The 14,068-nt window shown below is 38.6% G+C and overlaps 1 protein-coding gene across 1 annotated transcript; it reads left to right on the forward strand.

Annotated features, from left to right (window-relative positions):
* The first annotated feature begins 7,819 nt into the window (after positions 1–7,819).
* kdm8 (lysine (K)-specific demethylase 8) lies at positions 7,820–12,443 on the forward strand. Its single transcript, XM_011478009.4, has 8 exons — positions 7,820–7,963; positions 8,714–9,193; positions 9,607–9,779; positions 11,475–11,607; positions 11,693–11,752; positions 11,862–12,011; positions 12,082–12,174; positions 12,239–12,443. Exons 2-8 carry the CDS (start codon positions 8,738–8,740, stop codon positions 12,401–12,403), a joined length of 1,230 nt encoding a protein of 409 aa, XP_011476311.2. The 5' UTR covers positions 7,820–7,963; positions 8,714–8,737; the 3' UTR covers positions 12,404–12,443.
* Positions 12,444–14,068: the final 1,625 nt, after the last annotated feature.

Genomic DNA, 14,068 nt, shown 5'->3' on the forward strand with positions numbered 1-14,068 from the left:
CCTTCAAAGATTTGAGGCAACCAGATGCAGAAAAGCAGCTCCAGACCATGATTAAGCCCCCTCCATGTTTCACAATAGGAACAGTCCGACATTCTTGGCATGCTTCATCGATACGTAAACCTGATGTTACCAAAAGTTTCTGCGTTCTCTCAGAAAATTTGTGGCTTGTAATATTTCAAGTCTCTTTTCACATTTATGTTTGACATTCACATCCTCCTTAGAACTCTCTAATTGATCTACTGTAAAAGCATTCCCTGTTGTCCTTTAATTATGATCAGGCCATTTTAGCCCAAAATAAAAATAAAAACCTGTGACTTCTTTTAGAATATAGTTTCTGCAGGGCAGCAGTTCATTCCAAGTTGTGAGCTATACCGTTGGCGCAGCGTCAGCCTTCCCCAATTTCCCATCATCCCTTTTTTTACACTCTCTGCAGCCAGCTTACAGACCCTCAAACCCCCAACCTAGCGTTACTTGTGCAACAAAAATGGCAAGCAATATTGGAGCTATACAGCCATACAGTTTTTTGAGCCAGATATCAGCTTGGAAAAGGAAAATTAAGATGTACATGGATCTATTTGTCTGCAAGTGGATGCATCCGAATGGAGCAGGTCAGGGAGCTTGAGGCTTGCCGTTGAAACTTCTATGTCACAATGATATGTTACAGGCGTTTTATTTTTTTGCCTGCTCCTGATTCATAAAGATTTGGACAAAGAAAAATCCATAAATGTAATTTTAAGTTTATATGTGTCCTCCATTATCAGAAAATGCCACAAGAACAAGTTAACAAAACCAAAAACATCATTATCATAGGAGTGGGTCTTCGGGGTGCCCAGTCATAGTGCATCTGCTTTTTCATCCTGCACAAGGGCATCAATTCACACGCACCGACAAACAGGAAGTTAGTGTTCTTTTATTTCTTAGTATGAAGGGTAAATTTAGACCTGAATGAATTTTAAGAATCTCTGAGATGCCTCACACTGGCAACAACCTATAACCACCAGGAGTAACGTGGTGTTCAGTGTTTTGCACATAGGCGCTTCGACACATGCAAGCGAACCTGCAATTGAGGTTGACCACTCTACCTCTGTACCAAGACTGCCACAAAGTCCTTTTTCCAGACTTGTATCGTGTCTTTATGTATTATTCTGAGCAACAATTCAGTAAATGTTTTCTTCTGTCAGTTTAAAGTTAATTTTGTGGGTTTTTCATTGACAAAGGAGTAAAATTATTGCCTCCATCTGTATAATAGTGTTGAGTTCAATGCATGACCTTTTGTTAGGCACCTGCCACAAACCCTGCTCCACTGTGATATCCATTTGCAACAGAAGTTTTCCAGCTGCAGGGCCTCTCAGGACATTTGGAGTCATTTCATTTTGTTCAGCTGCTCTGCTTGTATGCCTGAGCTTACACTTGCACCTTTATATGGAGCTAAGATTTTCCCTCAGAACCCCTGGAGCTGACCACCCACCTCTTCTTGGCCCTGATAAAAAACCAAAGGGAAAATCATATTTCAAGATGATACTCTCTCTTCATCTGCTACATGCTTATTACTGCTTCCAAGAAAGATCAAAGCTACCTAAACTACCCTCAGAGCTTGCAGCCTACTGAAGATTCTTCACAGTCTTTGAATAAAGAGGTGAAGACTGCCTCCACTTTTATCCTCACCTTCTTAGCAAGTGACTCATATTTATCAGAAGTTAATCTTTCTCTGCCAGAAATGCCATACTGCTCTCAAAAATGTATGAAAATGAGGAGCGAGGGATTATTCATTGTGCCATTACTATTTCATTTCCAACATAAAATGGCACGATTTATTTCCCTGCCGCCTGCTATTGGTTGCTGTATCAATATTCTTCTAATCTTGCAGAAATAATGATCAGTATTAAGCGCTGAGTGAGACCACAGAATACCTAGGGATCCCCCTCTTCTCTGTCTATCCTGAAACAGCTGTTTGCGCTCTAATTAAAGGGAAGTAGCAGGTGTCACCTGAGCCCAAATTCAGGGGCACACCTGGCTGCATTGATTTGATCCAAAGTGGTTTTGACGGACCGTCTGCGCCCCTGTGTCCCGCATTAGGTCCCCTGAAACTGAGCACCTGCTTGCAGCGAGCGTGCCTAAGCTAACACCACTCCGAGGCGCGCCGTGCTGGCAGGCTCGTGTCTTTGCAGTGACCCGAATGACAGCTCCATCATCCCCGCTTCTGACTCACCAGAAACATCTGTAAGCGAGCAGGCCCGCGCCGCTGACCTGTAGTCACACCGAGCTCGGGGCTTGCTGTGCGTGAGATAATTGTCTGTTGAAACCTCCCCGAGGCTGTAAAAGCAGCTTGTTTCCGATCTCCTGATGATTTCACAGGACATTTAACTTTACACCTCTCATTTGTTAGCTCTCTAGGGCATTTCCAAATATCCATTACCGAGTTTCCAGGGGAGTTAGCAACCCTTAGCTGCTGTTAGCTTTTATGAATGCATAAATTGCCCTGAAGATAAATGCGATGTTGAATTTAGAGGCACTGTCATTAAGCATGTTTGTGTGTGAGGTTGAGCAAAAGATGACCTCTAAAGCTCAACCAGCAACAACAACAACAACAAAGATCATTGGGTAATTACACATGTGATATTGTGCTGTCTTTCTGACACTTCAATTGCCTAATGAAATTTACATGATCCAAGTCACAGCGGTTCAAATGCCTCCCGCTTCAGGTCATGCTGACTCTCTGTGGCAACACTTTCATTGTGCTTCGACAATACATTAATTTCATGAGTCAACAGACTACGACTGGCATTTTGTGTCAAACTAAACAGTGTTTAATTGGATTCTGATCCATGGCAACGCCACCCGAGGCTCCTATCCATCTTTTCTTTTAGCAGCACCTGGAGCGTAATGCTGGTGATTACATCCCTCCTGTGGTGTCCCGGTGCTCCCACCCTTGCAGGCCCCTGGGAGCACGCTGCCGACAGCCTTGGTATGTGCAGACCTGCTGCTCTGTGTGACTGCTGGAAAACAGCAGTTTCTGTTACTGCGACGAACACAGGTTCAAAAAGAATCATGATCACAAAAGCCAAACAGTTGTTTTCTTCAGAGGCTCCAAAAGAAAAATTAGGAGAGATCACCATCTGCGGAGGCTTTGAATGAACTCTGCCTGTTCCAGCGTAAACAACAATCCTGCTGGAGAGACATCTAAAAATAAATCATTTTCACCTTTTATATCATATTATGTCACCTCCTGATTTAAATCTCACCTCAATTTTTAGTGTTGATTATTTCCTCAGTCTGAATGGATGGATGGTAAAAGTTTATATATTGATTCACTGAGAAATTATACCATTTACAAAGATTTGAGACTTTAAAATCTCTTCCTGCACAGAGGAAAGCCTGTTGTACTTGAGTCTACATAATTATATAGAAATATTACATTAAGTTGCTAAGTCAGCTGCAATGTGGTGTTGCGATTAGCACCATCACCTCATTGCAAAAAGGCTCCATGGTTCATATTATTTTTTTGGGACTCTCCAGCTTCCTCTGAAAAAAAGTTTTATTGGTTGGTGACTAAATTCCCAATTGGAAGAGAATCAGGGAGTGTTTGGATTTCTGTCTGCCGCGCCATTGACTGCCAATCTGTTCAGGGTTTACCCTTCTTTGGCCCTATGATGCCACAGATACACGGATACCCACACTGCTACGATGAAGCAGATGCACACACCTATACTGGATAGTAGGAGTTTGTGCAGAAAAACGTAAAAGACTATTTGTGAGCTGATATTAAATCTCATGAAAAAGGTTATTTCAGCAGAACATTTGGAGATGAACAGTTCACAGCATGGTTTCTTAGCCTGGTTAGAGATTTTTAGATGTAACATTTCAAAAACAAAGCAGAATTTTTCCTGAAAAAAGCATGCGGTATAAATCAAACCATCTCCTTTTTGATGCAATTCTACCCAAATTCACAGTCCAAATGAAATGGAGAATCTTGTCTCAGTTGGGGGTAAATGGAGTTTTACAATTAAAGAGAAAAAAAGTTGCTGACCTTACAGTTCACAAACAAAACTTTGGCTTTTATTTAATACCTCAGTGTGGGTGGAGGGCGAAATACATTTGTACCACATATAAACCATTAAGAAAATAAGAAAAGCAGTTTTATGTTTTTCATTTATTTTAAACAAATCTGAGAACTTTTAATAAAACCAAACTGTGATTGAAGTGTTGAAAACAAATTCAAACTCAAATAAAATAGGCTATATTTATTGACATGTCTTTTGTCAAATAAAGGCTGAAAAAATCCTTTCCCATTTTTATTTTACTCTAAAGCTATATAATCAAACAAATTGTCATATTAAATCAATAAAGCATTTTTTTGTATTTATAACATGTAAAAATAAAATGGATAAACTTATTTTACTGTCTGAAAAGCAATACACTATATATACAATATAACTTAAAGAATGCCAACAAATTTCTTATGATTTGAAGATTTATTTTCATTTTTTGCACATTAATAATGTGAAACTTTTATGACAGGACCTGTATTTTTGGTGTTGTATCATGAAATGCAATCTTTTGAAAATAATAGGAAGAAAAGATTCTTTTTCAGATTCTTGTCTGAAAAATTCTTTGAACATCACCTGTGAACAAGTTGCAGAAAAAAAAACAACCAGCGATCCCGCCCTTTTTCCTCGTGGACAAAAGAAAGGTTGCTGACCTCTGTGCATGAAAGTCTGTCCTGACAGCACAGGGGAGAAGCGGCAACAGGCAGGTCTGTGACCTTCAGTGCAGCCCCACACTGTCTTACAACCACAGAGTTGGACATGTGTGAATAATACATCGCTCTCTCCTGCTGGGACCAACACTCACACAAGCAGAGAGGCACGCAGGCTGCATTCATGTCACACAGTCAGGTTCCTCTTCCCCAGATTCCCCTACAACACTGAAGTCAGAATGTTTGATCAGCTGATGTTGGTGTCTCTATTTCTCAATAATTGTCACTGTTTTATTCATTTTGTAAATCTTTTATCTTTATTCTGCACTGACACAGAATTTTTCTACTTTTTTATCAAAAGATTTTTCTTTAAAATCCTAATGCGATCATCTTTTAGCTTTATTAAAAGCGTCCTCAGTGATCTTTTAGTTATGATTATGCTGTTATCAGGCAAAATAAAAAAAAAACTGTGTCGTTTTCTAGGACATAGTTTCTACAGCAGTAGGAGATTAGAAATTCATCTCTGAGTTGGCAAGGAGTGACCCCACCCTAACTTCCAGACATCCATCTGTTTACATGCTCTCCCGCTAGCATACAGTCCCTTAAACCCCCAACCTAACATTACCAATGCAACAAAAATGGTGAGCAATTATTGGAGCTGTTCAGTAATACAGTCTGCAGTCAGATTCCTGCCCAGACGAGGAAAACAAAACATATATGGATCTAGTCATCCACAAGTGGATGCATCAGAATGAAGCAGAGCAGGGAGCTTGTGGCCTGCTCATTGCATTTCCTAAGTAGACCTAACAAATGTAATCTTTTTCAAAAATTATTTTTTTCTTATTGACAACGATATGAATAAAGAATTAATCAGAAATATTATTTTAGGCTTAATTGTCTTAATTTATGTCCTCCATAATCAGAAAAAGGCCAAAAAAGCACATTAAAAACCCTAAAAACACTATTTTCATTGCAGTGGGTCTTTAATTTCGTTCCTTGTTGGCTTCACTGAACAATAAGTGTAAAAGCGTAATTCATGTCAGTATTATGAGAGTAACAACAAAATCTGACCATCAATTATCGTGGCTGAGAAAATAATTTGTTACTCTCATCAAAACAAGCAAACAACATCAGCCACCCCCCCCCATCCCCCCAAAAAATAAAAAAGTCTGCACAGTGAAAATAAATCGAAGTGCACATTTCGAAATCTCCTGTGATTCTTGAAAAGGCAGCATACCTTTTCATCGTTTCCAGCTGCTTTGCATACAAGAACAGCTCTGCGGTTTACATAGAGATTATTTGAGTTTCACAGAGTGTTTGACATTTGGTAATAGTGTGGAGAGTTTATAGATTCTAGACTGAAGGTTTGCTGTCATGTTTGCTCAGACTACCTTCCTGAGAAACGGCAGCTGAATATGAAAGAGCTGAAGGTGTCAAAATGACATCAAAAAGACAAACCCGATTATTGTCTTAGACCCACATGTGCAGATAAGTATCAGTAGCCCTTGGGGAGGGGGTGGTGGGGGGGGGGGTGTATTTACATAAACCATCATGAGCAGAACTGAGGAGAAGAAAACAAATGTTTGTGCAGCCGTTGTCTTGTCATTTGTTGTGACAGGATTTGCTTCAATGCTACATTGTGATCACACACACTGACGTGTCGACATCAGCGTAAGCGAAGCTGCACTGTCAACAGATCTCTCATTTGTTTGGTGCTGAATGATCCTGCCTGATCATTTGAAAAGAAGGAGATCGGAGATGAAATGATCTCCTTAGTTGCAAAAAGAAAAGAAAAAAGCAAAAAGTAGTACACTTGAAGTATTTTTTGTTAAGTATGCATGAATGTAAGTATATCAAGCATATTATAGATCAGAGGTCTGCAACATCTAAAGTGAAAAGTGTAACTTGGGTCTACATCTTAACACCTAAAAACATGCAAGAGTTGCAAAATTCCACTTCACTATTAAGAATAAATTATATTTTTGTGACAATCAGGCCACTCATTCATAAAACGGCATAACGGCTGCACAGCTTTAAAATGTTTTCAATATTTGCAGTACAGCTGTTTAATAAATATATAGCAATAAAAATGATATATTTTTCTATTTATAACAATTTTAAATCTTTTTACTTTTGAAAGTTAAACAAAAAGTTCCTTTCAAAATAAAATGCATCCTATGTCAAATAAGACAGGGCTAAAGTTGCAAGAATGCCAAGTCAAACGTGACATTTACCATCAAATGACTTCGGTGCACTGTCATCCTTTTTCCATTTCCTTACTATCCAAAATAAGCATGACAAGATTGGTGCAGAATACTGGTATTTTTTTTTAGATCCAAAGGCTACTGCAACCAGGAGCTTTGCCTCTGAACATCAACCAGACACTTTGTACAGCCAAAGATAGTAATATGTGCTTTATATGCATCCATATCATCTTGCTCAGTTATCTGACATGTTAAAAATCGAAACATAAATAAAAACCTAACGAAAATAAATGTACCTAAACAAACACCCTACTGTGCATTTTTCTTCAAAACCAAAAAGTCATGATGAAGGGACAAAAGAGTTGCATGTGGCTCCAGAGCCACAGGTTGTGGACTGTTGCAGACCATGTAAGTGTAGAGTAGGAAGTATACTGACTGAATACTTTTTAAGACTAAATTGTTACATTTAAAGTTTACAATATATGCTAAAGGTAGTAAATAAAAAATAAATGTCAATTATAGTGTCTCAATTTCAGCATTCACCAGGCCCAAGAATACTTGTAGTAAACTTAAATAGTATGTTTTGCTAAGGGGAATATTACTGCACACATGCAATACCATGCAAATGACAATTTAAAAAATGTTTAGAGTGTGCATATTCATATTCTCTACAGGTGTACTAAGATTTGAGCATAAAAAATGCAATGCCACTATGATTTTACAACATAATTGGTGTGTAGGGTGAATACACATTAAGGAGCTTCTTAAAAATGAAAGGGTACAAAATGTAATGTTATCATATTTTTTCAAGTGTTACATCATGTACTTTTGTAAATATTTAAAAAGGTTTTCAGGGATTTCGCAGTGTTTTTTGACATCTTTGAACCCTAGATGGAACGAATGTTTCCCGCCGCTGAGTTTCCCTCCGGTGGGGTTTTGTCTGCCCACCGGCAGCGGATTTTTGTTTTGCACCTTCGTTAGCTGTCAAACCTCTTTTTTAAATTAAAAGTAATAATGATAAAATAAAAGATCTGATAAACAGTTTAAAATCTGGATGTGGAAGGTAAAATTTATTGTATTTATTTCCAATTCAGCAGTACGTCAATACGTGTTTTCATTTTGAATAATTTACGGTAACGGTGTAATTTAATTTTAAATATCCTGGGAGTATGGAACTCAAAAGGTGTTCTGTGTTTTTGCAGACTAATTAAATTACCTTAAAGCAACAATGCTTTGTTTTGTAACGTGGGTACCTTTTAAGATTGAATCTAGAAATGGTATAAACCATAGTTACAACATTCTATTGAAAGGAGCAATTATATACATTATATATGCTAAAATAAAAAAGATCACGTGTTAAAATCTATTTTGTGGGATTTTCTACAATCTGAGAGAACCTCGGGGTCAAAGTATTCCATAAAACCATTTTTTTTTCAGCTTAGTCAAGTCAGTACTATTTCCACAGCCATGTTTGTGTCTGTGTAGAAAGGAATCAGGTGCTCAGAGTTTGCCTGTTGGCACCTTTGCAGGAACTGATGGAGTCATGCAGAGGCAGCATTCCAGAGAGCCTGCTGCAATCTTGTCATTCTGCCTGAGTCTCATGCACGGTTCTGGCTCACTGTAGCCTCACCTGTGTGCTTTGTTTGCCAGTTTGCAGGCTGTTGAAGATGAAATAAACAAGCATCCTCTGTGAGGATGTGCTGATAGGAGGCAGATTTTTTGCACTGATTGCCCATAAGTGATCCCATTCCAGCCTCTGAACCATTGTGAATGTATATTTAACATTTTCTTGTGTTCTTTTACCTGTGTTCAGAACAGAAAGACACTCTTCTGATCGATGTCGTCTCTTGGGTCAAAAATCCTCTCCACTCTGCCGGCTGATGAGGAACAGTTCCCTCTGCAGTTCAGCGACAAAGTAGACCCAAGCGTGGTGGAAGTACTGAGGCGCTGTCGGAAGCAGTTGTACGGTAACGCGACGTGCGCCAGCCAGGGGCTCAACGCCCAGATCATTCTAGACATTTCATGGGAAAGATTGAACACAGGGACGTGGCGCCACGTGGACAAGGAATGGAGACGGGTTTACTCGTATGGCTGCCTCTTCAAAGTGGCCGCACTGTGCCGAGAAAATCCATCACAACAGGAGATCCTGGAGGCCGTCAGGACTTGTGACATGGGTTTACTGATGGGTGCGGCCATCATGGATGACATACTCCAGGTTCTTGTTCGAATTCTGCAAAATGAAATAAGCGAAACCAGTAAAGACGAGGAGAAAAGTGTAGAAGTTGTTGCTAAGGTTTGTTATGATTTTCGACACAAAATTACTAAATGTTTTTGTCATTTTGCTCCATCGCTGGTTTTTATTTTTCGCACATGCTAATCCTTTTCATTTCTGGTGGCATTTCATGAAAAAATTGATGCATAAAACATTTTTTTCTATTCCTTTTGCACTTGCCTTTCTCAGACCCGACATGGCTGAGTTTTTTAAATTCACACTTGATAAATGCTCTTTCAAAACTAGCTGAAACATTCAAGGTTGCTGCGAAGAGCTGCACAAAGTTCAAGGATTTTTGGTTATTTCTTCCTCCTGCTGCTTGTTTTTTTTTTAAGCTTGTTTTTTTTTTTATGTTAAGAGGGAGAAAATAACCTTTTACACAGTCCAAACCACATTTCATTGACATGCACGTCTTTTTGTTCTGTCACGAACAGAAATTAAAGACTGAGGGCCCCCGCAGTCCTTCAATCAGAGAAGAGAAGGCAGTGCCCAGGATCAAGTGTCCTTCCCTGGAAAGCTTCAGCACAAACTACCTGCTTCCCCTCAAACCGGTGATTTTAGAAGGAATCATTGACCACTGGCCCGCTCTCAACAACCACCCCTGGAGGTTTGTTTTATTCTCAGGAAACACTAAACTATGGCTGTCAACAGGGGGAAAAAATCATATTTGACTTGTGTTTCCCATTTTTTTTTTTTATTTTGATAGTTTGTAAAACTAACAAGTCAAAAATGTCTTGTTTTTGAAACAACACAGTCTTTCTAATGTTTAGAGTTCTCTGATGCTGCTGAGATGACTGAAACACGCAGAGGAGCATGAGAGTCCTTCATGCTGTGTACAAACATTTACAGGTTTAAGAAACCATAAATAAAAGTTGACATAGTGATGCTGTTTAAACAAAAACGTTTTTTCCCCTGTATTTTATGTTTTAATTTTCAAGAACACATTTTCATCTTTTAAAACAACGCCCTCCAATCATTCTGCAAGCTTTATTAATTTTTTTAAAAATAAACTTGACATCATTTTTGCAAGGATGTCGACCTGATTTATTCAAAGCAGCTTTCTAACTACTTCTTGTGGTTCGATTCTGTCAACCAGCATGACAAAATCCCAGAAAGAAACTTGTAGGTAATAAAAAGCATTAAAAAACAAACAAACTCCATAGGAAAAAACCTTATGAAACCCCAAGGATGGAAATATTCCCCCCAAAAAAGTACAAATGTGCTCAACTACAAGCTAGTAAACCGATTAGGTCTGGTTTAAAACAATAGATTCAAAAAATTCCTGTATTATTTCAGGGACAAACACTGAAATTGAAGGAAAGTAGCAATGGCAGCTATAAAATAAAAGCATGGGGTGGGATTCCCCTGAAGTGTCCTGTGACACTTCAGAAGTGAGAAGTGGGACAAATATTAGAGTTCTGTTCTGCAGAAACAACAGAGTAAAGGATTCTGGGTGTTATGTAGACCTTTTGCTGTTCCTCCCATCTCTCCTGACCTCTGATTGGTTGACAGACCTGTCATCTTTCAAAAGAGATGATAGATTTCTGGGAAAACAGCTAACAAGCTCAACTGCATTGAAAATGGAACAGTCCTTAAAAAGTGGGAGCTCATTTTACAGTAATGTTGGCTATAAAAAAGGATACATTTAGATGGATTTGGTAACTTTAGAAATATTTGCAAAATAGGATTTACTCCAGTCAGGAATAAGAAAAGATGAACCTGTGCAGTTTCTCCACACATCTTTTTCAGTCTTGCTTTTTTCTCATCCTCTACCTCTGATGTTTCCTTGTTTCTAAAGAGCACACCTCACAACAGGTCACGCCGTAGTTTGGGTGTAGGACTATTTCTGCTTTTTACTTTTTTCCTGGAAAATGTGGTTGAGGTGGACCTTTTCCTTTTTTTATTTCTGAGGATTTTCTTTGAATTTTGCTGAGTTAATCTGGAAAAGAGAAGGGAAATCTGAGAGTAAAATGATCCTGTTTAGCCGTTGCATTGAGGGCGTTTCATGTGTATAAGTAAATATTATAAGTACCGGTATATAAGTAATATACGTGAGAATTGGAGATTAATTCACGCAAGTAGCTGAAACGATTTCAACAATTGCATCTTGTCCTTTGTTGTAAATATCTATTAAATGTGATTCAATGAAGTTCATTGTGTCTATAAGTTCTATTAAGCAAATATCTATTAAATGTGTCACAATAGTTTGTAATATTTGGATAAAACTAGATATAAAAAACAGTTTTTCAATAGAAATCCGTTCAAATGTAATCATTCTGACTGACTCTCTCCCTCCTGAAAGCATAGAGTACCTGAGGTCTGTGGCCGGTTTCCGGACCGTTCCTGTCGAGGTGGGGTCTAGATATACCGACGAAAACTGGTCGCAAACTCTCCTTACTGTCAATGAGTTTATCGACAGGTACATTTTGAATGAAGTGAGTGCTTCCCTGAACTAGACGTTGGTGAACAGACATGGGGCATTGTGGGATTTCTGACAACTTTTCCGGACTTGATTTGCAGATCTCCCAGGATGGCGGTAAAAGTCGGGGTTATCTTGCTCAGCACCAACTTTTTGATCAGGTGCGTTTTTTTTCGTTTTGAAATGACAAGACTGTCAGGCATTATTTACATTGAAGTAGCAACAACAAAGTGCACTTTTTCATCACAGTGTCATATTATATGTGTTTAGATACCAGAGTTGAAGGAAGACATTCGCATCCCAGATTACTGCTGTCTGGGTGAAGGAGATGAGGATGACATCACCATAAATGCATGGTTTGGACCTGCAGGCACTGTGTCTCCGCTACACCAGGATCCCCAGCAGAACTTCCTGGCTCAGGTGAGGCCATCACCTTTCTGAGGACCCCCATGGGTTTGACCACACAGGTTTCTCTTGGTATGAATCCCAGGTGGTTGGAAGCAAGTACATCCGTCTGTTTTCCCCTGAAGACACGGACAAGCTCTACCCGCATCAGTCGCAGCTTCTTCACAATACCAGTCAGGTGAGTGTGACGGTTGCAGAAAGTACAAATTCAAACCTGCACTGTCTGACCTTTTCCTCCGCAGGTGGAGGTGGAGAATCCCAATGCTGAGCTTTTTCCGGAGTTTTCCAAAGCTCCGTATCTGGAATGTGTTCTGGAGCCAGGAGACGTGCTGTTCATCCCTGTCAAACACTGGCACTATGTCCGATCCCTGCAAGTCAGCTTTTCTGTCAGCTTCTGGTGGTCTTGACGACAGATTTCCAATAAAAATATGATCTGGACAACTGACAGTTAATGGCTCATGTGTGTTTTAAGCACTGAAAACACAAAAAATGTCCCTTACCTGTTTGTCTTTTTTCTTTTAAGTAGTTTCTGTAAATCTTACTTGACATAGTTCTATTATTAGGGAACATTCATCTTCTAATCTGTTTGTTCCCTTTCAGGGTCACAGGGCTGCACCACAGCCTTTATCACTATAACAGAATTTTTGATACAATTTAGAAATTCTAACAAAACTCGATTTTTTATTTTCATTTTGGGTAGTTTGTAAAAAAGCTTTTCTCTTAAGTAAACGTAGACTTCAAGGATACGAGGTACACTTTAATTGTGAAACACAACATGAAAAAAATAATCCACAAAATCACATTGTATGATTTTTCTAAAGAATGTATTTGTACAATGATGCAGAAAATAAAAATTTAATAAAATTTTTAATAAAATGTAATAAAATAAACATGACAGATCGCTTCTTTTTAGGTGGCACAACCTTCAGAAGCCATGAATAACAAATTATTATTTTTTTTGCCCCAATGTAAAATATCTACACACTATCAGCCCAGCTGTTTTCCTAAACTAAAAACACGATTACATTTGGGGGAACCAGCAGCGTGGTTTAAGCACCATTTGTTTATCCCAATGGTGTTTTTCAATTAAATCTTTTGCAGTTTTGATGTGAAAATGTGACAGACCTAAACAGATTGGCCCTGATGTGTACATTTGTTCTGCTTTTCAAACAAACGCACAGACGGCTTCAATGCTGCTCTGGGAACGCAGGGCTGGAACAGGCAGGTGTGGCTAAAGAGATGTGGGGATTTTATAGCAAATGAGCAGAAACAAGAACCGTTTAGGTGCATTTAACCCTTGTGCTATCCTAGGTACTTTAACGTTAGGAGTTGGGTCATCTAGACCCACTAGACAGTGCTCTGAACCTTTTTTCTTCAATGATTTGTGATCTTCACTGGTGTCCATGGATTACATGAAATCTTTCCACCTTTATACCCCTTTTTCATGGTACACGTAAATGTAAGGGTGGGGTCATCTAAGATAGCACAAAGGTTAAATATGTACAAATAGAAGAGAAACCATGTCTGCTCAGGTTATAGACATATCCCGTCTAAATGATTTATATAAAGCCATATATATCCTGCTTTGAGGAAATTTTGATTTTGCATTCTTCAACCCTATATGACCCTCAGTATCCTATTTGATACAGGCATTTCTGAGACCCCTATCTCATTAGCATGATCCAAACTTTCCTTAAAAACCTGTTGTACTTCATATCCAAGTTTTCTGCCCTGTTATGCATTATCGTTCCACTAGGGGCAGTGGTGCTCATTTTAGAATGGCTGCTTCCATGAAACTTCAAAAACCCTCTTGAAAACTTGATGGTGAGAATAACTAATTGTCATTCTTTTGAATGACTACTTCCTGTATTGAATGTTTAATTGTTTAGAATTCATTCTTTTACTATAGATAAACAATTGTAAGAATATGTGGATCAAATTTGAGAAATAGGTGTTTTTTTTTTTTTTTATTAACACTTGTGCCAAAAGTATTACATCTTTAACTAACATTATTGTGAGCAAAAACTTAGCAAATTACACAGTGGGTCATTATTGGTACTTTATATCAATTA

The sequence above is a fragment of the Oryzias latipes genome, chromosome 8, assembly GCF_053564925.1.
Source record: "Oryzias latipes strain Hd-rR chromosome 8, Olatipes_Hd-rR_3.1".
NCBI classification, from domain to species: domain Eukaryota; kingdom Metazoa; phylum Chordata; class Actinopteri; order Beloniformes; family Adrianichthyidae; genus Oryzias; species Oryzias latipes.

Excerpts from the sequence above, each read along its gene's own strand:
- kdm8 (XM_011478009.4), top strand. The coding sequence starts at position 8,738 with ATGTCGTCTCTTGGGTCAAAAATCCTCTCCACTCTGCCGGCTGATGAG. Across the intron at positions 9,194-9,606 it reads GTGTAGAAGTTGTTGCTAAG|AAATTAAAGACTGAGGGCCC; the intron begins GTTTGTTATGAT and ends TGTCACGAACAG. Across the intron at positions 12,175-12,238 it reads TTCTTCACAATACCAGTCAG|GTGGAGGTGGAGAATCCCAA; the intron begins GTGAGTGTGACG and ends TTTCCTCCGCAG.